At 37.9% G+C, this 26,136-nt stretch overlaps 1 protein-coding gene across 1 annotated transcript in view; it reads left to right on the forward strand.

Annotated features, from left to right (window-relative positions):
- Window positions 1–26,136, forward strand: part of LRRIQ1 (leucine rich repeats and IQ motif containing 1) — a 174,630-nt gene that overhangs the window by 71,501 nt on the left and 76,993 nt on the right. Inside the window, exons 17-20 of the mRNA XM_038756452.1 lie at window positions 1,894–2,013; window positions 19,929–20,050; window positions 20,580–20,675; window positions 20,943–21,028. Of these exons, the coding sequence (XP_038612380.1) occupies window positions 1,894–2,013; window positions 19,929–20,050; window positions 20,580–20,675; window positions 20,943–21,028 (424 nt within the window). The remainder of the gene's footprint in view (window positions 1–1,893; window positions 2,014–19,928; window positions 20,051–20,579; window positions 20,676–20,942; window positions 21,029–26,136) is intronic.

A 26,136-nucleotide genomic window follows, 5' to 3' on the forward strand; every position in this document is an offset into this window, starting at 1 on the left:
AATCACTGTTCTAAGCACTGGGGTAGATACAAAGTAATCAGGTTGTCCCACATGGGGCTCACAGTTCTTAATCCCCATTTTACAGATGAGCTAATTGAGGCACAGAGAAGTTAAGTGACTTGCCCAGGGTCACACAGCAGACATGTGGCGGAGCCGGGATTAGAACCCACATCCTCTGGCTCCCCAGCCTGGGCTCTTGCCACTAGGCCACACTGCTTCTCTACATATCTGTAATTTATTTATGTATTTATTTATTTATATTAATGTCCATTAGTAAAATGTGTCTACTAATTCTGTTATATTATTATGTTTTAGTCTCCCAAAAGCTTAGTTCAGTGTTCTGGGCACAGGAAGCACCCAATAAATATGATTGATTGATTGACTAACATCTAACTTTATAAGGCACATCCTTTGTCATAAACCCTGCCAATTGGTAAGATTCAAAGATCATATGAGAAATTGTTGGGAAATAGAAGTAAAAATAATAAATGTTAAAATAATTTTAAGAGACTGTGTGTAAACTGCTGGACAACCTAAGTCAGATTTCTGAGACTAGGGCCTTCTAAAATATCCAGACAGAATGAGGAACAGAATTACCAGGCTTCCTCCCCACAGTGAATTAGGAAGGAATAAGGGAGATGAAGACCCTGATCAGAATTCAAATAGGTACTCAACAGAATCCTTGGTGAAAGTGGTTTAAAAAATATTTTCCCAGATACATTGTTGGCTAACAGCCAATGTTTTAATCAAAGCTACAATTGAAAGAATGCAAGAGAATATTTTGATTGCAATCACAAATTCAGAAATAAATAAGGAATCAGAAAGTCAGAAGGCCAGCCTTTTATTGCTTGTTTGTTTGTTTGTTTGATTGATTAACCTTATCCACAATAATCCACTAGGAGATAAGGTGACTCTTTACCATGAGGTAAGTCCCGGAGCAGGAGCAATTGAATTCTAAAGCATTTGCTGGGAAAGGTGATAGAAGTGGAAACAACTCAGATTTAAACTAAAAGACCTCCAAATTGGCTACCCACCCACAAGTTTAATTAGATGATAATAGGCAATTCACTACATGGAAGTTTGTTGTGGACAGGGAAAGTACCTACCCACTCTGTTGTATTCTCCCAAGTGCTTCGTATAGTGCTCTGCACACAGTAAGCTCTCAATAAATGCCATGGATGATGGAATGCCTTTCTTCTAGTTGCTAGAGGAAGACAGTGGGTCCAAAAAAGAGGACAGTACGTTACAGTGTCAAGAGAAGTCGGGGGGCTTGTCAGTCTCTTCAAGAGAAGTCGGGGGGGTGGTGGGGAGCTTGGCCCAGTTGAGAGTTGATTGTTGATTGCTTGCTTGCTTCATGGCAAATGTATCTTCCCTTTTTCTCTGCAATCCCTTGCCAGTTTTCTATTAGACCTAGATTGGAAGTCACACAACTCTCACCAAAGACTGACTGTAACACAGCACATAATATCAACTTTTATAAAAACATATTCAATTTTCATTCTTGATGAATTTGTAGGTGAAAACAGAAAATAATAGATGAGAGCACGTTAATTTTATGGATTTCATTAATTGAAAATTAATTTTATAGTAAGTTTATATTACGCTCTGGGACTGCTGAAAAATAATTGATGACTCTATATCCGTAAGTGAAAGAGTTTGGAGATTGCAGTCTGCTTTCAAGAAGCAAACCTCCAGGGTATTACAAGTTTTAGGCATGTGTAGGCATTTAATTTGTCTTGCAATTTTAAACATGACATTAAGTTCAAAAAACAGGTAATTAAGCTATTAAACTGAAGTCTAAGATGTTTAATCTTCACAGTGCTATAACTCAGAGGATCTGGATTTGAATTGTATCTATTAACCTTATATAACATGCTTTACAATTTTGTTTAGGCCGTTTGGAAAGGCTTTCTTTTGCGGAAGAAATTGTCCAAGGCTTTAGCAGCTATTAAAAATGAAGACCTTGAAGATGACTATGAAGAAATAAACTTAAGTGATTTTACATTTAATGAAGTAAGTAGAACTTGAATTAGTAAAAACTTTGGCCCCAAATATCTGCAAGCAATTATCTAAAAAAATTTAAATAACTTTATCGATTATTTTTCATATTAAGGTTATAAATATAGGTTACATTGTTGAAATCTCCACATAATCCGGGTAAATATATCAATTTATAATCAATTATTTCTTTCATTCATTCATTTAATCGTATTTATTGAGAGCTTACTGTATGCAGAGCACTGAACTAAGAGCTTGGGAAGTACAAGCCAGAAACGTATAGAGACAGTCCCTACCCAACAATAGGATCACAGACTTCAGTCAATCAGTAGTATTTACTGAGTGCTTACTCTGTACAGAACAGCGTATTAAGTGCTCAAGAGATTACAAAACTAGAAGGAGAGATAGACATTAAATACAAAACAGGTAGGAGGAAGAAAAAGAATATAAGGATATGCACCTAACTACTGTGGGGTGAGGGGAATGGGGTGAATAAGGGATGAATTGATGCAGATGAGCGGAAATGTCAGTAGATGGGGGCATAGAGAAATCCTCCAGAAGGAGATTTTATTTTAGAAGGGTTTTGAAGATGGGTAGAGCAGTGATTTGCCTCATGAAAAGGACAGGGAGTCCCAGGCGGGGGCCGGGGTGGGGGGAATCCGGGGGAAAATGTCGACTGCTAAACAGATGAGAATGAGACATGGTGCGTAGATTGACTTGAAAGGAATGTAGCAAAAAGGCTGAAGTGTAGTGGGAGAGGAGTGAACGGCAGTAGGGTGATAGAATTGATTTGAATGCCTCAAAGTCAATGGTCAGGAATATCTGCTTGATGTTTAGGATTGTGATGGATTCCCCAGGTTTCCTGGACTGACTGGGCAGAGGTCAGCTGGGTTGGTCGCTCGCATGGCAGTGCTGGCTGAGAACGTAAAAAACAGCAGTGGTGGTGGTACCCACTATCTTGTGCCAGCAGTGGGAGGAAGAGACATAGCCACCATCTTGGCTCTGTCTCCTATACTTTTCTAGCTTCAGGACTCAGATGCAGTAGATATGGTTGTCAGAGAGTGGAAGGATCATAATAAATACTTGTTCTGAATATAAAGTAGGAAAATGCTATTGAATCTGTGGGTCTTTTTAATGACAAATTCAGAGATTGTTCATTCTCAACATTGATCTGGAGAGACCATACCTAGAATAGGTTGTTTTAGCAGGGATTTCTGTTCTAGAAAGATGTTTACCTCTGCTTGAGTAGCATAGTTAACAGAATAATAGAGTGTATTTCAGAGACAACCTAAGTTGGGAAATGATGAGATTTGACAAAAAAAACACTGAAAGGCTTTCAATCAATCAATCAATCATATTTATTGAGCGCTTACTGTGTGCAGAGCACTGTACTAAGTGCTTGGGAAGTACAAGTTGGCAACATAATATCAGTATTAAGTATTCAGTACTAAGACATTCTTTTTCTTAAGGAAGAAAGATGAGGCTATTGTCATTCTTTCACATAATGTTCAAATATAATAATCTAAAACTACATCTAACCAAAACATGCAAATAATACTTAGGAAGAACATTTCAGAAGGTAGGTCTCGTGCCTGTGTTACAGTTTGGAACAGTGCACTTTACCTACGTATTAGAATGTGATAGTTACATGCATGGTGGATTTTCAGTGGAAACTGAGTTTCCACCATCAGCATTTTCACAGGTCTCCTTGAATATAGTGATTATGCTGACAGTATTGAGTCCTGTGCTATTTCTTCAAGTCTTTGTATACTGAAAACTAGTCCACATACATTGAGTTCCACTTGCGGGAATCCTTTCAAATCCAATTGCTTTCCCACTTTTATGAAATTAAGTATTTAGTGATTTCCCTCAAATGTTGGAGCTGAGACCAGGTCTTTGAATTCCAGCCCAATCTGCTTTGCTTTAGAGAGCCTCCTTAGCAGTGGAAGGCATGTTCAGTGGTTCATTACAGTGTATCATCACTACATAAACTTTTCTCCTCATCTCTGATTTGTGTGGTTCCCTTTTTATTCTCTTAAACAGGGCAGTGGATGGGTCAGTAAAGCTTCTTAATGATAATCATAGTCCTAACTTCGGTTGATTAGAATATCCCTGGATCCCTTGAGTTCTAGCATCTTACCATGTACCAAATATATTTCTTAGCTTGACTGACTTCGCAGATTTTTGGAAGGCAGCCTTTTTTGTCGAGTTATGAGGAACTATAAAATTTTATGATGCATTCCTTGCTATTGTTCAAGTAGTTCTTTGATCTCAGGCATTTTCAGCAATCCCCTTGAGCTCACTCCATGCATCACTTTTATTAAATCTTGTCTCAGTTCATCCAGCCTTTTCCTTCCATCCTTCCTTACCAGATCGCTTGCAGTCTCCAAACCAACTGAGCATCCCAAAGCTGCAGAAGAGTTAGGGAATGCAGGACTGAATTAGGTGAAGTGTAGGGAGATGGTAGAAGGGGTCCTCTCCAATGTCTCCTTCCTTGCGTGGCCCCCATCCATGTGGCACCCAGGATTTGGGGTTCCTGCGAAGCAGGGAAGGATGGTTGAGGCAGGTGTGGAATTATAGTAGGTAATATTTCTTTTTCTCAAAAAGAAAGAGGCATAACTCAGGTTCAGTTTGGTGCCTGAAGCTGGGAAGGAGACCCAAAGTGAGTTGTAGGAATGATGGAAAAGGAGGAGTTAAGTATGGTGTTCCGACTTTACTACGTGGCATACTAACTGCTAATTGCAAAACATTTTTCATGTTTACCAAAATCCTATTTGTTCTCTTAAGGAATAAGGAATTGCACTTGGATTTGCACCCTTTTCCACCCCTCCCTCAACCCCTCAGTACTTATGTACATATCCGCAATTTATTTATTTATATTAATGTCTGCTTCCCCTTCTAGACTGTAAGCTTGTGGTGGACAGGGAATATGTCTACCACCTTTCTAGACTATAAGCTTGTTGAATGAGTCTGTTTATTGTTGTATTGTAGTCTCCCAAGTGCTTAGTACAATGCTCTGTCCTCAGTTAGCACTCAGTAAATATGATTGTTGGATTGAATAGGTTTGGTCTAAGAATTTAACATCTGCTGTCAAATCTGGCTAATGGCTACATACATACATGGTTTTACCTGGGTCTATTGTGTAGTAATGAAGTAATGTGAGCAGTTTTCACAACACACAACACAGGCCTCGGAGTCAGAGGACCTGGGTTCTAATCTTGGCTCTGACACATGTCTTCTGTGTGATCTTGGACAAGTCTCTTAATTTTTCCATGCCTCAGTTCCTTCATCCGTAAAATGGTGATTCAGAATGTGAGTCACATATGGGACATGGGCTGTGTCCAACCTGATTAGCTGATATCTACCCCATTGCTTAGTACAGTGCCTGGAACACACTAGCACTTAACAAATACCATTAAAAATAGCAGATTCTTTTCACTGTCCTTTTCCTCTGTCTCCAACTTCCCTTTATTTTAATCATTTCATTGTGTTTCACCTCCCAGTCATCTTTTATTGGTCTTCCTTCTCACAGCATTATCCCAGGGAGGTTTGTTGCCATGTTCCCATTGATCCCGATTTAATTCCATAAATAAACAGCTATTTGCAACATCAACTTCACCAGTGGCACTTAGTAGAATAAAGATTGCTTACAATCTGATATTGAGCTTTCCTATGTCCTCTTCAAAGTTACATTAAGCAGACATGATTCCTGACCTGGATAAGTTTATAGACACAGACATTACAGTGGGATAGGAACAATTTATTATTCTATGTTGATTTGCCTGAAGTGGCTTCTTTAGCATGAGAAAGAAGGAATGAGTTTCTTGGCCTCAATAGACTCTTGAAACTCCAGAATCTTGGAAAAGGTTCTAATTATTGTGAAGATTTCTTTAAAGAATCATTATATGAAGATGCCACTTAGCAAAAACTTCTTATTGGGTGAAGAAATGCAGCTGGTCTGCTGAACTATGGATTTATTTAAAAGCCTTGTTATATTAGAGAAACAATGCATATTTTTTTTGGCAGCTTACTCTTAGTTCAGTATTGTAGCTTACATCAAATTGGAAATGGAGACATTTAGAGGTTTTCAACTACCCTTGTGTGGGCATTTGCCTGTTATCAATTATCCCAGGCATCCACTTAGCCTCTTACAGATTCATCGTAGGAGCAATATCCTTATGTTGGTTTATCATTGCATTTGTGATTTTCTTATACACAAGATGAAGTCATGTGAGGCCTTGTTAATTTTTTCCAGCACATAGCCTTAGGGCCTAGAGATAGCTACTTCTAAGAAGTCAAGAACCTCGGATCACTCTATAACTAAAGCACTCAAAGAAGCATGGGCCAAGAATGTTCTAATTGTATCAACATCAACTTCCATGCTCTATGAGTATATTTCTTTATACTATCCAGTACCGTACTTTACTCTTTCTGGTCCTTTAGAAAAATCAGAAAAGCAGGAGAAGTGCAAGTGTGCTGTTGCATCTGTCTAAATCTTTTGTTACCTGTTTTCTCTCCTTCTTTCTCTCTGGTGGTCCCAGTTGTCTATTTTACTCTAACTTTGTAATTGTTTGCAATTGAATATCATAACTTTTTGTAGATCATTTCCATTTCTACCTCTGAATTTAAAAGAAAATAGAATTCTTGAGCCTCTGTTTTAATCTTTTGGACTATTTCTGTGGAAAACTGAATTCAATTACCAAAAAAATCCGCAAAACCAATAAATAATATTACCTAGTATGTGACTTCACACATGATTTTCTCCAAATTACTTTTATAAAGTCAAACATTTTATGCTTATTATCCAAAGGGTAGGTGTAAAGGAACATATAGATCAGTACTCTACCTCTAGACTTGTTGAAAGGAGAATGTAGGAAGAAAAAAGAAGAGCAAAAACTGTGAGAGAAATGTTCAATGTTTGCTTGACGTTAGAGATTTTCTTTGAGCTGTTTAACTGATAAATTCATTTTTTAAAAAAATATGAGGGTCAATAGACTTTATAATTGATATTCCATTTAAAATAATTGCAAATAACTATTTTGGTCCTCATCTCTAGTCAGAATAATGTTGACAGCTTTTCTTAAGTTGTCAGCTATTTTCTGAAAGAGAATCTTGGCTTGATAGCTGCATATAAAACATCAGTCAATTTTTCATTTGTTAAAAAATAGAACAAAACAAAAAGCCCTTCAAGAAATCAATTGATAATCAACCTAATTCTTAATAGCAGATAATCACTTTTATTTTGTACAATATGCAAAATCTCTATTCTCTTTAGTGGAAAGAAACTTCAGAGTGTAAGCACAAGCATTTTTTTCAGATATTATTTCACCAGGCTAAAGTACCGTTTGATATATTTACAAAGGCCCTTTAAGCATTTTATTCAATAAAAATGTTTTGGGAATAAAGGTCTCTTGAATTTGAACAACTTGGATGCACTTTTATTTGGCTCCAAATACTAAATCTTTCCAGTCTATCCTCCATCTTAAATATAGTATTTCCTGAATTATTCAGAAACAGCCTTCTAATTTATGTTTGTTGAAGGGAGGAATAAATTAATTGGACCCGGATAAGAACTACTTTGAATATAAACTGAACTCCTGTCCCTTATTTGAACTGATTCAAAGACATTTAAAGTTTACAGTTGTGTGAAATATATGAAGTTGGACTATTCAGTCCAAACTGCATTTGTTGAATGGGAAGCCTAGCTCCACTGTACTGTGCCAGTCACCTGATGTATGTCAGTAGCAATCAGGCACGCAATGGCCTCCAGAAAACCCTGGTAGCAAAAATCCTTAGAAGGCATATATTTGAATCAAGAGGTCTTTCTCCTCAGTAGAAGTAGTATTGCCTAGTGGAAAGAGTACAGGATTGGGAATCATGAGATTGGGTTTGAGTCACTGTTCCACCACTGGTCTGCTCTGTGCGATCTAGCGTGGCTTAGTGGATTGAGCCTGGGGCTTGGGAGTCAGAAGGTCATGGGTTCTAATCCCAGCTCTGCCATGTGTCTGCTGTGTTACCTTGGGAAGTCACTTCATTTCTCTGGGCCTCAAATACCTCATCTCTAAAATGGGGATTCAGACCGTGAGCCCCAAGTGGGATAACCTGATTACCTTTGCATCTATCAGTGCGTGGCACATAGTAAGCGCTTAACAAATATTATTATTATTTAACGTCTCTGGAACTCAGTTTCCCCATCTGTAAACTAAGGATGTTAGGATGTGAAACAGGATTTTGTCTGGTATCTTAACCTTGTATCTACCCCATTACTTCACATATAGTAATGCCTTAATTAAAATAGAGTGTCTGAACTTCACCATTTACAACTTAGAAATGGATACAGTGGGAAGACATCTTGTCTTCAAGGATAAGCAAAGGCGAAAGACAATCGGGCACTATGAGCCATGTCGTTGAGGAATAATTAAAAAATAAAATTTTGAGGGTTAAAAATGAGTTCTTAAAAGATTATACTGAAACCAGTCTCTAAGTTCATTGAGGTTATTTATAATAGTCTAAAAATCACTGATAGAACACCAACCTAAGAACATACTTCAATAGTTTCAAATCCTGTCCTTGCATTGTAAGGTGTCAAATTAGGTATCAAATTTGACTGTATTGTGCATGTTTTGAACTGTAATCCCATTTTTAAAATATTGCAGCAAGCCGAAGTAATTTTCAGTGAGTTTTCAACTAATGGATGGCAAACAAATCTAATTGATGTTCCAGGAATCGTATTGGTTAGTGCTAGGAATTATATTGGTTAGTTCAGTTTTTCAAATGAAAATGTTTAAAGGGTCCGATCTGACTTATTTATGTCTATTAAATTTTCCTCAAATCCCACGAGATATTTATTTTGATATCATTTCCCTGTAATATGTGGGGTAGCTTTCTGTAAGTTTTTTATTATTGAGTACATGGTTGTAGAATCAGTAGTATTTATTGAACACCTACTGGGCGTGATACACCATACCAGGTGCTTGAGAGAATAGAATAGAATTAGGAAACAAGATGACTATCTTCAAGAGTTTACAATCTAATGAGGGCAATGGGCTCTAAAATAAATTTTTAAGATATGGAAGTAATAAGGAAAGAAGATACAACAAAAATACCACAGTGGAGTGTGGTATACCCAAGTACTAAGGAGGCAAAGAGTTGGTTGGCTTGAGAGAAACAAAATCTGCATCAGTGGGAGAAAAGAGAGGGAGGAAGGAGTTAGTGCAGTGAGTGCCTTGAAACGAGCCATGAAGAGTGGCCAATGGATGAAGACAGGAATGTGAAACCACTGGAATTTTTCTTGAGGAGAAGGAAAATGTGTAGAACGCTGTTTCACAGAAATGATGAAAGCAGCTGAGTTATCAACTGGAAAGGGGAGAGGCAGGGAGGTCAGCAGGAGACTGATGCTTTAATCAATCCATCAATAATAGTCATTCAGCACTTTATGCCTAACACTTTACTAATTATTTAGGAAAGTAGGATACAATAGAGCTGGCAGACATGATCCTTACCCAAAAGCAGCTTTCAGTCTACAGACATTAAAATAAATTACTGATAAGTGAAATAGTAGAGTATAAAGATATGTTCATAAGTACTGTGGGGCTAGGGTGAATGTCAAGTGCAGAGGGGAGGGTGGGTAGAGGAAATGAGGGTTTAGTTGGGGAAGGCCTCTTGGAGAAGACATGATTTTAGAAGGGTTTTGAAGGTGGGGAGAGTGGTGGACTGTCGTATGTGAAGGGAAGGAAGTTCCAAGTCAAAGAAAGAACATGAACAAGGGGTCGGTGACAATGTAGAAAAAATCGACATACAGAGAGTAAGTTGATGACAGAGAAGTTAGGATTGTAGTAGGAGATCAGTGAGGTAAGATCGGAGGGAGAGGGCAGTCGAGTGCTTAACAGTCAATGATAGGGAGTTTCTGGGTGATGCGGAGGTGATTGAATAACCACTAAAGGTTATGGAGGAGTGGGGAGATAGGGACTGAGTGTTTTGGGTTTTTTTCCAAAAAAGTGATCCAGGCAGCAGAGTGAAGTATGGACTACAGAGAGGAGAGGAAGGAGGCAGGGTGGTTCAGCAAGGAGATTGATGCTGAGCCTGATACTGATGTTAGGTAGTCAAGGTGGGAAATAAGTACTTGGATCAGCAGAATAGCATTTTGGTTGGAGAGGAAAGGGTGTATTCTAGAGATCTTGGAAAGGCCACCTGTCTATTTGTTTTGTTTTGTTGTCTGTCTCCCTTTCCTATACTGTGAGCCCGTTGTTGGGTAGGGACTGTCTCTATATGTTGCCGATTTGTACTTCACAAGCGCTTAGTACAGTGCCCTGCACACAGTAAATGCTCAATAAATACAATTGAATGATTGAATGAATAATCATTCAATCAGTCAATAAGTCAATCAAGAGTATTTGTTGAGCACTTACCTTATGCTGAGTATTGTGATAAGCGTGAGGAAGAGTACAATACAATGGTGTTGGTAGACATGCACCCCGTTCCCAAGGAGCTTGTACGTGTAAAAGCTGCATTACCTAGTGGAAGGAGTAGAGGCCTGAGAGTTAGAAGATCTGGTTTCTAATCTCAGCTCTGTCCCCTGCCCACTTTGTGACCTTGGGCAAGTCATTTAACTTCTCTGTGCCTCAGTTTCCTCATCTCTAAAATGGGAATTCAATATCTCTTCTCCCTCGTATTTAGGAATTCCTAAATATGATATGTGCTTACTAAATACAATAATAAGAACAATAATACTGATGATATATAATCATTATTATGTAGAAATGTCTTAGAGTCAGGAGAAAATGCAAGATTGCAAAGAAGCAAGTCAGGACTAGCAAGTCAGATTTGTTAGATGAAGCCATGGAAGCAGGTGAGCTCCTCAAAGAAGTAAATGTAGATAGAGGAGAGAAAGAAAGCTAGCCCTGGATCTGAGGGAAATCTCAGTCACAAAGTGGGAGGCAGAGGAGGAGCCAGCAAGTGAAACTGAATAGAGTCAGCCAAAAAAGATTTAAAGAGAACCAGGAGAGGAAAAAAAATCTGAGGTTAGATAGTGGTTTCAGGAGAATAATAATAATAATAATAATGGCATTTATTAAGTGCTTACTATGTGCAAAGCACTGATCTAAGTGCTTGGGATGTTACAAAGTGATCCAGTTGTCCCAGGGGGGGCTCACAGTCTTAATCCCGATTTTACAGATGAGGGAACTGAGGCCCAGAGAAGTGAAGTGAGTTGCCCAAAGTCACACAGCTGACAATTGGCGGAGCTAGATTTGAACCCATGACCTCTGACTCCAAAGCCCATGCTCTTTCCACTGAGCCACGTGTTCCACAATGTCAAAGGCAGCTAAGAGGTCATGGAGTAGCATGACCCATTAGAACGCAAGCTCCTTGAGGGTAGTTATTGTGTCTACCAGCGCTTTTTCGTTCTACTTTCCTAAGGGTTTAGTACAGTACTTTGTAACTAGTAAGTGCTCAATGGATGCCATTGGTTGATTGGTGGATTGATGGAGTCGAGTCCAGATCTGGCATCAATCAGTGACTTTGAAGGAGGCAGTCTCAACTGAGTTAAGGGGGCGATAACTAGATTGTGGAGGGTCAGCAAAGGAGTTAGAAGAGAGAAATTGGGCCTGTTTCATTAATTTGGACAGGATTGGGAGGAGGGATTTAGGGAGATAGGTGGATGGTGCAGTAGGATCCAGAGAAGCATTTTAGGATAAGGGAATTGTGGAAGCAGCAGAATGTGAGTGGTTGAAGATGGCAGTCAGAGAGGGAAGAAAGGCGGGAAGTGTTGAAACTCTTTCTTCTATAGCCTTTTTATATTTTCATTTCTTATGCTCAAGTACAAGAACCAGAAGTAATATCATATAGTGATTCATATCTCCTACTTATATTTTTGTTTACCCCTCAAAAGTGTGATTCATAACATGTATATGTATATATGTTTGTGCATATTTATTACTCTATTGATTTATTTATTTATTTTACTTGTACATATCTATTCTATTTATTTTATTTTGTTAGTATGTTTGGTCTTGTTCTCTCTCTCTCTCTCTCCCTTTTAGACTGTGAGCCCACTGTTGGGTAGGGACTGTCTGTATATGTTCCCAACTTGTACTTCCCAAGCGCTTAGTACAGTGCGCTGTACACAGTAAGCACTCAGTAAATACAATTGATTGATTGATTGATGTATTTATCTAATTATCAATTAAATGGGTAATATACTTCATGAACAGGGAGAAAGATTAAATGAATTCTGTTTCTGGGACCAAGAAATAACAATGTCTATTATTTGTGCCAAATCTATTTGGCATGTTTGCCTGTTTTGCCTGCAAAAGTTGCGTATCTTTCTTTAAATATTCAATAGTCTTTAAATTTGGTAATCAATAACTTGCATTCATCTCATCTTTTTTGACTTGTTGTTCTCTGACTTAGCCTTATCCTTTACTCTGTTTGTTACAATAGTTGAACAGGCCAAATAAGTTGCACATGGCAGTGTATCAGGGCCAAAAGGAGACTTCAGAATGTTATTAGTTCCGTAGAGAAGAAGCATGGCCTAATGGAAAGAGAATGGGCTCCGGGAGTCAGAGGACCTGGGTTCTCTTCCCGGCTCCACGACTTGCCTTCTCTGTGACCTTGAACAAGTCACTTAACATCTTTGTACCACAGTTCCCTCATTTCTAAAATGGGATTAAAATTCCTGTTCTCCCTCCCACTTAAACTGTGTGCCCATGTGGGTTTAGGGACTGTGTCAGTTCCAACCTGATGATCTTCTATCGATCCCATTGTTTAGTACAGTGCTTAGAACATAGTGAGCATTTAACAAATTCACCTTATTGTTGTTTTCATTATTATTGTTATTATTATTATTATATTGTAACCTTGTGATAGGAACACAGGCCTGAAAGTCTAGAGACCTGGATTCTCATCCTCACTACTTGTCAACTTTGTTACCTTAGGCAGTCACTTAATTTCTTGATTCCTTAATTTCATAATTCATAAAATGGGTATGAATTATCTGTTCTCCCCAAATGGATCCAAGGCTGTGTTCAGTTTAGTTTTTTCTATCCCAGAGCTCACTGTAACTTAGGTAAAGCATTACATAAGATGACTTTCGGTGATAGACAAGGATTATTGGAGTTGCACGTACTAGCTTTTCTAAAGAACTGAAATTACAAAGATGGTAATGTAATAGTGATGGATTTTCTAATATAGTAAGCAAAAAAGCAACAACAACAAGGTAATACAGCTATTTATTGCTGTCCCACTTGGGAAATGCATAATGTCATTTATCTGAAATTTGTAAATTGAGTTTATTACAGAGTGACTTTGGGCAAGTCACTTAATTACTCTGTGTGTCAGTCTCCTTGTTGGAAAAATGAGGATTCAATACCTGTTATCCCTCCTATTTAGACTGTGATCCCCACGTGGTACAGGATTTGTATCTAACCTGATTATCTTGTAATTACTCCAGAGCTTATTGCGATGTCTGGTACATGGTAAACATTTAACGAAAAAACTATATTCATTCGTTCATTCATTCAATAGTATTTATTGAGTGCTTACTGTGTGCAGAGCACTGTACTAAGTGCTTGGGAAGTACAAGTATTATTATTATTATTATTATTATGCTTAAGCAATTCTGCTAAATGGAACTATTTTACAGAAAGCATTCTAAAAACAAAAATTCCAGAAACTTAAAGAAATACAAAATGAATTTATGAATTCTTGTCATTGAGAAGCAATGTGGCTAAGTGAATAGAGCATGTGCCTGGGAATCAGAGGACCTGGGTTTTGGTCCCAGCTTGATCACTTGTCTGCTGTGTGACCTTGGGCAAGTCACCTGTATGCCTCAGTTACCTCATCCATAAAATAGGGATTAAGACCGTGAGCTCATTGCAGGCAGGGATTATCTCTCTTTATCGATGTATTGTACTTTCCCAAACACTTAGTACAGTGCTCTGCACACAGTAAGCACTTAGTAAATATGATTGAATGAATGAATGAATGAATGTGGCACGTGGACTGTGTACAATCTGATTAGCTTGTATCTACCCCAGGTCTTAGTACAATGGCTGGCACATAGGAAGCTCTTTACAAATATCATTAAAAAGATGTATCAGATGTAGTTTTCTCTAAGGAGTTGAATCACAGGACATTTTCATGTATAACCCAGTTCTAACTCATATGTGCTAAATGTGCCCTGACATTTTGAAGTTCATGTAGATCAGGGACTGTATCCAACCTGATTATGTTGACTGTGCCCCGGGGCATATAGTAATTGCTTAATAAATACTGCAAACACCCTCATTATTATTAGTATTACCCTGATATGGCTACTTATGTTGTACCTTCCGTATCTGTGGTACACTTCCAAGTGCTCTGTACAATGAGTTACTTGATTACCCAGCAAATTTTCCTTTTTGTAAAACCTTTAAAGAAGGGATTATCTGTTATGTCAATTGTTTATTCACCTCTGTCAACTCTATTTTCCACTTGATTTCCTGCTAATAACCTAAATGTGTCATATTCCCATAACCCCATGCCAAGATCCTGTTTATGTCCCCATTTCCCCTGCCTAAACTCTGTCTCCGCCTGTTTAGGCCCTACCTGATGATGCATTCCTTCCCAGTGTCAATCACAGAGTCTCTGCACCCATCCCTTTTTCACTCCTTCTTCCCCTTTGTTGCAGCCACCAAACAAATCAGGGACGCCTGTTCTACGGTGCAGAGATCACGGGAGCCTTTAGTCTTCTCGACCAAGTCCCCCTCCCTTCTCTTCCTCTGCCACTGCTGCCCATTCTTTCCCATCCCGACCCAACCAGAGTCCTGATTTTGCAATCCAGGAGCCGAGGAACATCAGGCACATAAAGGGTCAGAGCAATAGCAATAGCAGTGAGGCACATGACATTGGAGCTATATAAAAGTAAATCAAAATTATACAAATATATTTAGAGTAGAGAGGTGTTTGGGGTCACCAGAAAGACAGGGGAGTGAGCTTGCAGTGCAAGAGAGAGAAGTCGAAAATCCCTCAAATTCACAGAGGAATGGGCCTCTGCAGACTCTCTGTGTTCCCACAGACTCAATCTACATTTAAAAAATAACTCTAGGCACCCCTTAATGTTAAAAATAATGTTGGTTTTGTACTTAGTGCCATCCTATGTATAAAGTCATCTTCCACTTGAGGTATTTTTGTAAGGGTCCAACGTTCCATACTGGTCTAATGGAATTACCTTTTCTCAGAGGGATGGATTACAAGTCTGTTGATCACATTTTATTCTGGTGAAGCAGCATAAATATTCAAAATCTTTTCGACAATTGTTTGTTAATTTTTACCAAGTAAACATATCCAATCCCAAGGTCAAATAAGTAGAAACTAAAACTCAATAAAGACAGTATTTGAAATATTCAATAGAAATGTTTTCAAGCATTTTTCAAGCTTTACAGGATATATTATACATTCCTGGAGGAAAAAACTAATAGAAGAAAACATGCTTTTTTAAAAAGTGATGCATTTATTGCTTTTGGCCCAAGATAACTTCTTTTATCTAAATGTTTATGGTAGTGCTAAATGTGCTTCACCTTAGCTAATTGGACTTTAATTATAAATCCAGGGCCTTAGTTGTGTTTCATCATTTGTGCTTACGATCCTCCTAAATAATTTTTCCCATTTTGTCTTCTAAAATCCCTTTGCTATTTCCAAATCGTGGTTCAGTGGAAAGAGCCCGGGCTTTGGAGTCAGAAGTCATGGTTTCAAGTCCCGGCTCCACCAATTGTCAGCTGTGTGACTTTGGACAAGTCAATTGACTTCTCTGGGCCTCAGTTCCCTCATCTGTAAAATGGGGATGAAGACTGTGAGCCCCCCGTGGGACAACCTTATCACCTTGTAACCTCCCCAGTGCTTAGAACAGTGCTTTGCACATAGTAAGCGCTTAATAAATGCCATCATTATTATAAGATGTATTAAAGGTTAAAGAAATGTGAAACGCCATTGAAATCCATAGCCTTAATAGCAAATACAAAAAACTAAATTGAAAAAGAGTTCAACAAACTTTGACTATTAATTTAAAAGTTGGTAAACATCTCTTTTGCTGAGAGTTGCATTCACATCTTCAAGTAGCCAACCCTGTAGCTGCAATGAAAGGAAAAGAAGAGCTCAAAGCTGGGGTGGCAGGGTGTGGGGAGGAGCAAGGGCTCTGAGTTTGTCAGAGGGAGGAGGGGCCTAAGCAGGGAAAGACAGGGTTTATGTTAGGGGGAATTGGGGTCATAGGAAACATTCAGGGATATGATGCACTTAGGTTATTAAGTGGCATTCAGATTAATAATGAAGTTGGCAGATGTGAATGAATAATTACCACAACAGATTAGTCCCCTCTTTAAAAGGGAGACTGCAGTCCAACTGCCCAAGCACAAATGCACAAATGAATGGATTTGTGCATTGTGCATGGATTTGTGCATTGTAACGTAGAGAAGCAGCGTGGCTCAGTGGAAAGAGCACGGGCTTTGGAGTCAGAGGTCATGGGTTTAAATCCCGACTCCGCCTACTGTCCACTAAGTCTCTGTGCCTCAGTTACCTCATCTGTAAAATGGGGATTAAAACTGTGAGCCCCCCGTGGGACAACCTGATCACCTTGTAACCTCCCCAGTGCTTAGAACAGTGCTTTGCAGATAGTAAGCGCCTAACAAATACCATCATTATTATTATTACTATAACCAATGCACAAATGAATGAAGCCATGTTGCATGGGGCTCTAAGGCTTTGTTTACTAACCCACCATCATCAATCATATTTATTGAGTTACTATGTGCAGAGCACTGTACTAAGCGCTTGGGAAGTACACCATCAGAGCACTGTCCCCTACTGACCATTGTGCACTAAACTCCCACCTCTGCAATTGGAAGAGGATACGTGAAATTGGAATGCAATTTTAGTTCCTGCTACTCAGTCCATGAAAACGCCGTAGATCTGAGGCCTGACTCTCACACCACCCGACATGACAAAACCCCAATCTCTGCTTGACTACAAGATCAATGGGCAGATGATGCAGGAACACCTAGAGAAACTGGAGACAGTTGGATAAACCTGGCATATGTGGAAGTTGGGGTGCTACAGCTTCATTGGGGCTCAGTCTGGGAAGGCCTCCTGGAGGAGGTGAGCTCTCAATAGGGCTTTGAAGGGAGGAAGAGAGCTAGCTTGGTGGATGTGCGGAGGGAGGGCATTCCAGGCCGGGGATGATGTGGGCCGGGGGTCGATGGCGGGACAGGCGAGAACGAGGCACGGTGAGGAGATTAATGACAGAGGAGTGGAGGGTGCGAGCTGGGCTGTAGAAGGAGAGAAGGGAGGTGAGGTATGAGGGGGCAAGGTGATGGAGAGCCTTGAAGCTGAGGGTGAGGAGTTTTTGCCTGATGGCATAGCATAATATATTATTTATGTATAGCATATATTATTATTATTTAGTATTGTTGGGTAGGGACCGTCTCTATATGTTGCCAACTTGTACTTCCCAAGTGCTTAGTACAGTGCTCTGCAAACAGTAAGCGCTCAATAAATACGATTGAATGAATGAATAGCCTAGTGAAAGGAGCATGGGACTGGGAATCCGGACACCAGGATTCTTGTCCTGGTTGCACTGCTTGCCATCATTGTCACTTAATGTCCTGGTGTCTCAGTTTCATCATCTATAAAATGGGATTGAAATATCTGTTCCCTCTTCCCCTTAGATTGTGAAACCCGTCTTGGCCCCGGGCTGTGTCCAATCTACCTTTTATCTATCCCAGAGCTCACTGTAGTCTGGGTAAAATATTACACAAGGTGAATTTTGATAAAAGTGGATAAACTGCGTTGCATGGACAGCTGTTCCAAATAACTGAAATTCTAAGGATAACTCACACACATCACAAGATAGTAATAGAAAGGAGATAGTAAGCAAAAGAGCAAGTTTATACAGCCACAAATTGCGATCCTACTTGGGAATTACATGCCATCATTTGTGAGAGAAATACCAAAAAAACTTACATTTGTAAATTGATTTTAATATCAAGCTTAATTAATTTTGATAAGATGGAGCTATTTTTCAGAAAGCATTTTGAAATCAAAACTTCCAAACACTAGAATAGTTACTAAAGGAACGTGATTATCTCTATTCTAGCCCAGAATTTAATACAATGCTTGGCACATATGAAGTGCTTAAAATGAGCAATTATTATTATTAGTGTCTTGTGGTTGTTTTTATGTGACTTTTCAAGGTTTAGATAAATCAACCAGTAGCATCCATTGATCATTTAACTAAGTGTTTGGGAGAGTACAGTGGAAACAATGGACATGAACCCTGCACTCAAGGAGTTTACCATCTAAATCATTCCTTCTCATGATTTGCATGGTTTGCAATTACATTTTTTCCATATATCCCAAGTGCCTGGTACAGAGATCTGTGCTTTGTAGATGTTTTTAAAAAAATGATTTTGCTGTTGACTTTACAGATATTAATTTGGGGTCATATTTTACCCCAAATTTCAAAACATTTTTTAAAGTCTCAGTTCTGAACCCACATATTCTAACCAGAGCTAAGTCACATTTCTCCAATGTTAACTAAATTTTTATTCAAAATTATCATGGCAGGCAGCGATTGTCATAATACTAAGGGAGTGTTGCTTTAACCAGGTTAAGTGGTTTCCCAAAGTGCACATCCACCTGTGTACCTGGAATGGTGTTCTAGTTTAACTCAGATATTAATGCATATTTTGAATATTTTGAGTATTTTGAATATTTCAGAAGATCACCAGAAGTGCTCCAAACGTTTTGGGGAAAAAAGTGAATGGAGATGTGTTTTGTCTCAGAGAAATAGTTACCAAAGTTTTGGAGATATGTACAATAAAGTCATAAAATTTTCAACTCTTTGCACATCTAATTTATCATTTTACTAGGCACTTGGGGTCAAAGAGTCTTGTCATGATATTTTTTTTTTGTAAAAATGGTGGCATTATATATTTCATTGTAACACCTATCCAGTGATTATGAGGATGAAGAGATCCCTGCAAGTGAAAATTTTGATGTATGACATGAGAGCTTTAGCAATACATGCAGGACTAAATCAGCTTAAGGAGCCTTGGTAAAAGTTATCTAAATTAAATTGATTTTATCAGAGCATTTTTTGACTTTCCTCATTCACACAGACTGCCCTAGAAAAAGAATGGCCAAAGTCAGAGTCCACCCGCCTCCCTTCAAAAACACTGCTTATCTCAGGCCAGCTGCACTGGCCAAAGGTAACATGTCATGGAAATTTCTTAGTTGTCGGTCTTTGTTCGTTCCTTAGAGTTATGCTACACTTGGGTGATAAATACTTCAATTTATTGACTTGAAAAACATGATTACTTTTAGAAGCCTCTAACTTCCTCTTCATTCCCAGATGCGATTTTTCATGTAATTTTTCTTTCATTTGCTTCAAAATTTTTTCTTTATTTTGGATTTCTTTCAACACTTTACTTCACAGTAGCAAAAAAAAAATGATGATATACCTCAGCTGCATGTTTGGCCATGGATTAAAAATTGTTGACATAATAGTTTAAAAATACGAAACCCTGCATTAGATGACAACAGCTGAGGATTTTCAGTTAAAGGTCAATGAACTCTAATGCCTGTTATTTATTTGATAAACTTTGAAGTTTAATATTTCTGGCTTTTTTTAGTTTATGGTACTTATTCATTGTACTAAATGCAAGCTATTCCAAATTACATTTTCCTCCCCATTACAACAAAGGGAATTTATATGTGTATTTCATAAATTTTCTTTTCATGATCACTTTGTTTTTACAGTAATGTCGAAAATGCTCCCTCTTCAGTCTAACAGCTCCTTCAAAATGCTCGGGTGATTGTTATGCATCATTCAATAGAAGTTCGAAATGCACACCAACTCCAAGAATTGTATCATTTATTCTAACCTTTTCCTTTCTGATAAGCATCCTGAATATTTAAGAAATGATGACAATTCACCTAACCTAACCAGGCAGCTGCCTCAAGCTTGGCAGTGTAATAAGAGAGAAAATTCATTTTCGCAAGAATGCGCTCAGCTTAGTAGCAAGTAAGTACAATCAATAATAGTTTTAGACAGTACTGAAAACAATCTCGCTCCATGAGCAAAAATTAGAAGTAGTAGAGGTAATTTCAAGTGGTTTTTTTCCTCTTTTAAATTTGTTCGAGTAGGCACGATTACAATATCAAAGCAGAATTTCAGTTAGGTTTTTATTTAATTAAATTGTATAAGGTGGGTGGATTAAATAGTCTAAAGCAAGTTTTTAATCTAAGTATGCTTCATAAGTGGTCATTCAACTTGAGATAATTTAGTGAAGATAAGAATTTAAATAAAAATCCTTCAGTGCTACAGCCCTTTGCAGAAATGGATTGAAATGTGCTTCAAGTAATTGAAATGTAAACATTTTGAATTGATGGCAGAATTTAATTACCTTCCAAGATAAAATGTTCTTCTGTCATTTAAAATAGATTTTATTTCTGAGTTTTGGAAGTCATTAACAGTTTGCCATTTAGCAAAACCTGCAAACTTTACAGCCCTACTCAAACTAACTCAGTTAAGAGCAGTTTTCTCTTGTCAGATCAGAAAGTGGAAGTTTGTCCTGTCAATCCGATTTGAAGAGTTGCAAGAAAATTCCATCAAAATCTGAAAAAGAAGAACAAATTTCAGAAGAATGGTATGTGAATATACTTTGTTTGCTTTTCAAATGACTTGAAACCTATAGTTAGTTGAGATAAGTTGATGTCTTTTAGATTTCAAAATAATTTGTGGAATTTCCTTGACTGTCAATTAAACTAGAATTTCTGTCTGTCCATAAAAATCTGAATATTTCTGAAGTACCATTTTGGATATTATAAAAAACTCCTACTTATGTGAATAAATTCTACGTGTTTGCATAATTATCACTTATAAACACATTTAATGAACCATCACCTTCCTACAGGGGTTTTAAAAATATTTCTACTGCCCAGTTAATGCTAAAAAGGGCCAAGAAAATGAAGTCCTGTAAAACAAGAAATCAAAAACTAGGTGAGTAACTCATCCTAATATATATTCAAGAAGTATATGTATTCAGTATAGATTTAATACTATACCTTCTGAGCATATCTACAAGCGCCTGCTAAAGCGTTACTCAGCTTTAAAACTCAGATAAATGAAACCACAAATGTTCAAGCATGATCATGCCCACCCTTGATGTCTCAAGGAAGCTGTTGTTTCATTACTAAATTATTTGATGCATTTCTGCAAGTGCAGCTCCTGAAAAAAGAAATATGGGAAATTTGTAAGTCGTTGAATGTTTGCATTTTCATGCTCCTGCTTGTCTAGAAGTTGTATTTCCATTGTAACTACCTTTAGACACTGTCCCTTCTGACTTTTGGGGAGTAAAATTTCCTTCCAGTTACCTTCATTTCTCTTTGCAGATGTCTTCTCCCAGGAAATGATTACATCAGAGGCTCAATTTTTATTTTTCATTTCTTGGTTATAGAAAGTGCTCTTTACATACATCCACCAAGTTCTTAGATGCCAGTTGTAGAAATTTTGTAAGTTGACACCTGCTGTGCAGTTATTATTTATGGTATTTAAGCTTCAGTGCACAGTTTTAAAGAATTTGGAAACTGTCCAGGTTATTTTCTCTTTAGCTGCTGCTCAGATCATGCCTTCCCACTTGACATACATCTTATCATGTCAGTTGACTTATTAAATGTGTTCAGAGAGTATGCAGATGTCAGTGAAGAAAGAAACAAGATTCATTCAGCTGATTGAAACTTTTTATTTAATTTAGCTAGTTAAGTTTAAAGAAGACTTTCAAATTCAAATTGTTTCACGTTTAGGTATTTATGTTCTTTGCTTTTTACTGTACAGTAATCAAACATGTCTCAAGGTCAAAACAAAAAATAGATTAAATATGTTTATCTGGGATTTAAGTTAGAATTACATTACAGAAAACATAGAAATTCTAGGAAATTCAAGAGTCAGCAGAAACCTGTGTTAAGGATACACTTCTGTGACAGATTGAAGTGAAAAATAATTTTGTTAGAGATTTAAAAAATTACTGTAATTAGAATTATGTTAAAGAAGAGATCTAAATGATCTGTTTTTACAATTTGTATTTCTCTTGTAACAAAACATTCTGATAAGTTTTTGTTTTTTTGGTGGGTTTTTTTTTTTTTGCATATCCAGTAGGTTTTGCATTTCCTGCTTGAACTTGATAGCTAAAGCGTACACTGTGAGAAACTTTGGAAGGATAACTGAACATAAATATCATTTAATTGGCCTCTTTAATATCTGCAATCTGAATTAATTTATATGTTCTTGCAAACTAAAGAACTTAGTCCATGCAACTGATGATATATATTGAGTACTTGAGTACTTACTTGGGCAAAGCTTTATACTGAGCACTGGGAAGACTATACAGGAAAGGATGGAGAGTATAAAGTCCCTGGCCTTGTCAGGACATGCTGTTGATTTCAAAACTCGTGAAGTCAATAGTTGCTCTACACTTGAATTGATTTGCCATGTTAAAAAGTTCCTCATTCTTCTATCTATAGAGGCTAGTCTTGTTCTCAGCTCTATGTCCAAGTATAAACCATGGTTATTCGGGTGGATAATTCATTGAGCTCACCAAAACCATCTGCGGCTGATCAAACAGTACGCCTGTTTCGTTCCTACAACTCCATCTCTTTTAGCCGTAGCATCGTACTGAAATGACACTGGTATGTCAGGAGCATGTGTTACCTGAGGAGAGCCGATTTGGGGGGTAAACTTTGCCCTTGAGTTTCCATTGTCCAGAAGCTCATAGTGGCCCTGTGTTTTCCTTAATATTGGGCTAATCTAAGAAATTACTTCCACCCAATGCACTGCAGAGCCGTTTTGGATACTACTCAATAAAGTAATACTAATTTCTGTGATTTAAAGAAAATTTGTAACTCTGATTTATAAACTTTGTAAACCTGAACTATGTCATCGTTCTGTGAGTTCATTAAAGACATAATAAAATGTCATATAAATCTAGACTGTGAGCCCACTGTTGGGTAAGGACTGTCTCTATATGTTGCCAGCTTGTACTTCCCAAGCACTTAGTACAGTGCTCTGCACACAGTAAGTGCTCAATAAATATGATTGATTGATTGATATAAATCAGGTCAATCAGTAGTTCAGTACAGTGCCATATTTTTCAAATGATTAAACATAATGTATGTTTCCATATATGTTTCTATATAGTAAATGTTTAACAAATACCACGACCCATATAAGGAATAAAATTGAAGGGATTGTTTCAACCAAAAATGAAGCTTCAGACACTTGTCACAAGGTGGCATACCAGGGTAGCAAATAGAATGCCCCCAACTATCCACTTTATAACTTTAAGCCATATACCTCACTTTTAATTTTATTGTGTCTTTTTTAGTTTCAATTATTGGATCTTCAATGACAATTTTCTATCACAATAAGAATATTAAACTCAATTTAGTTGTATCATTCTCATTTGATACAAGTTGATTATTTCTGCTTTGGATTAAAATTTTGAGGAATCAGAAATATTATCACATTCATTCAGTCATTCATCCATATTTATTGAGCACTTACTGTGCACAAAGCACTGTACTAAGTTTTTGGGAGAGTAACGATGGCATTTGTTAAGTGCTTTCTGTATAACAATAAGCTGACATGTAAATCAACTCCACTGGAACTGTGAAAATGTTCTCACTTTAACTTTTACTTCTCAAAATTTTCGAATCCCAAGGTGTTTCCCCCTGAATTCCTCCTACATTTGATTTCATGTCAGATATAGTGTGGTTTAAGTTTGACATACACATAAAAACCATAAAAGGTCAGGATGTACATCATAGACCAGCTGATCAGATCATGTAAAGCACTGAACATTCTCTTGTGTGAACCATTCCCTGAAAAGGTGAGGCCAGTTTTATTAATGGCATTTTGGTTATGTGCCTAGGAACTTCGCACGTCATGAGTTAAGTTTTACAAATCCAAGGTAGAGGCAAATGCTTCTCCAAATATGAGAGCAGACATACTAACCCAACACCTTGAAGAGAGTCCATCAGAGGGCAGTACATTCCATGCCACTCCAGCAATACCACTTTATCCTCTATCATTTATGAGCAAAAAGTAGAAACTTTCATTTAGATAGGAACAGGCAACACCCCTGAATCAGGTCAGTCACCTTTCAAAGCCAGGTTATATAATAGGAATTGGGCACATATGGCATGAAACTGGCTTTTGTCACCACAGAAACTCCTTTTTGGAACAAAGTGTTCATGAATATAGGTCTGATATATTGTTATGTTATGCTCTCCCAAGCACTTAGTACAGTGCTCTCTAATCAATCAGTTTTATTTATTTAGCGCTTACTGACTGTGTGCAGAGCACTGTACTAAGCGCTTGGGAAGTACAAGTTGGCAACATAGTAAGCCCTCAATAAATACGGTTGATTGATTAATTGATTAGTATTTCATAGGGGAATGTATGTATGTTTATGAGTCTCTTGGTAATCTTTGAGTTCCAGAGCTTCTTCTCATCATTTTTGCCCTCCTTTGTAATGTATTCCTATTTCAAGTTCCCCAGATCTTATGCTCCACTTTCATCTTTTTCTGGATCATTTCCACGATAGTAGTTCCCAGCCCCACAGCACCTATGTACATATCTGTAATTTTTCATTTATGTTAGTGCCTGTCTTCCCCTCTAGACTAAAAGCTCGTTGTAGGCAGAGAATGTGAGCTGGGAATGTGTCTGTTTATTGTTTTTTCTCCCAAACACTTACTACAGTGCTGTGCACCCAGTAGGCACTCAATAAATATGATTGACTCACTGAAATGCATGAAATAGTCATTAAATTAAAAATGCTAGTCTTTTCTTTTGAACTGAAATATGCACAGATAGATCTAATTCCAAAAAATGGTATTTTATGAAAGCGTGACTAGCAGAATTGTCTACTAGTCCCATTGTCACATGGGCCTAACAGTCTTAATCCTCATTTTACGGATGAGGTAACTGAGGCACAGATAAGTTAATTGACTTGCCCAAGGTCACACAGCAGACAAGTGGCAGAGTGGGATCAGAAGTTCCATCCTCTGACTCCCAAGCCCATGGTCTTTCCACTAAGTGGTTCTTGTTGCACAAAAGCTTCCTGATCCAACTCTTCCTCCTACCCCAACTGCTTTCCATTTGGTACCAGCTCTGGTTTATTTATTGCAGCAAGACTACCGGTGCTTAGCATAATACTTGGCACACAGTAACCACTCTAAAAATGCCACAGTTATTGCTGATCATTATTTTCAACTTCTTTGCTGGTCACCTTGACTCCAGTATTTCTCCCTCCAATCTATTTTACATGGTGCTGCATGAATCATCATAAGGAAGCAACACTCAGTTTGCTTGCAAGCCCTTAGTGCGGTGCTCTGCACGCAGTAAGCGCTCAGTAAATACGATTGAAAAACGATTGAATGAATAATTCCTCTCTTCCTAACTGGCTTTTTGTATCTCACTGCATTGAAAAAAAGAAAAGGAAAATTCCTCACTATTGTCAACAAACTCTCAATCATCTCATCCCACCTTCAGCTCTCTTCACCTACTACTTCCAGTCTCTCTACCTTCAAAGCCATATTGAAAACACATATTCTCCAAGAGGCCTTCCATGACTAATCCATAATCCCTAATCATTTCCTCTTCTCCTACACCCTTCTGTATCATCCTTGCATTTGGATGTGTACCATTTATTGACTTTACCCTCGGCCATATAGCCCTTATGTACGTATTCACAATTTATGTATATCACTGTCTGTCTTCCTCTCTAGACTGTAAGCTCCTCGTGGTCAGTGAACATGTCTATCAACTCTGTTATATTATACTTTCCCAAGCATCTAGTACAGTGCTCTGCACACAGTAAGTGCTCAATAAATATCATTGATTGATCTCTCCTGTTTCTATTCCCTTGCAGTTCTCCCACCCATTCCTCCTCACATCATACTACAGCTCTCCCAGCATTTAAAGTCCCCACAAAATCTCCTCTTAAAAGTCTTTTCTAACTAATTTCCCCAATCCTTAAATTATGTAATCCCATCAGAGGTACTCATAAATATATTTATACCCAGTCTCAGAACCCACGGGCTCGTGATTTA

The sequence above is a fragment of the Tachyglossus aculeatus genome, chromosome 14 (genome assembly GCF_015852505.1).
Source record: "Tachyglossus aculeatus isolate mTacAcu1 chromosome 14, mTacAcu1.pri, whole genome shotgun sequence".
Classification (NCBI taxonomy): domain Eukaryota; kingdom Metazoa; phylum Chordata; class Mammalia; order Monotremata; family Tachyglossidae; genus Tachyglossus; species Tachyglossus aculeatus.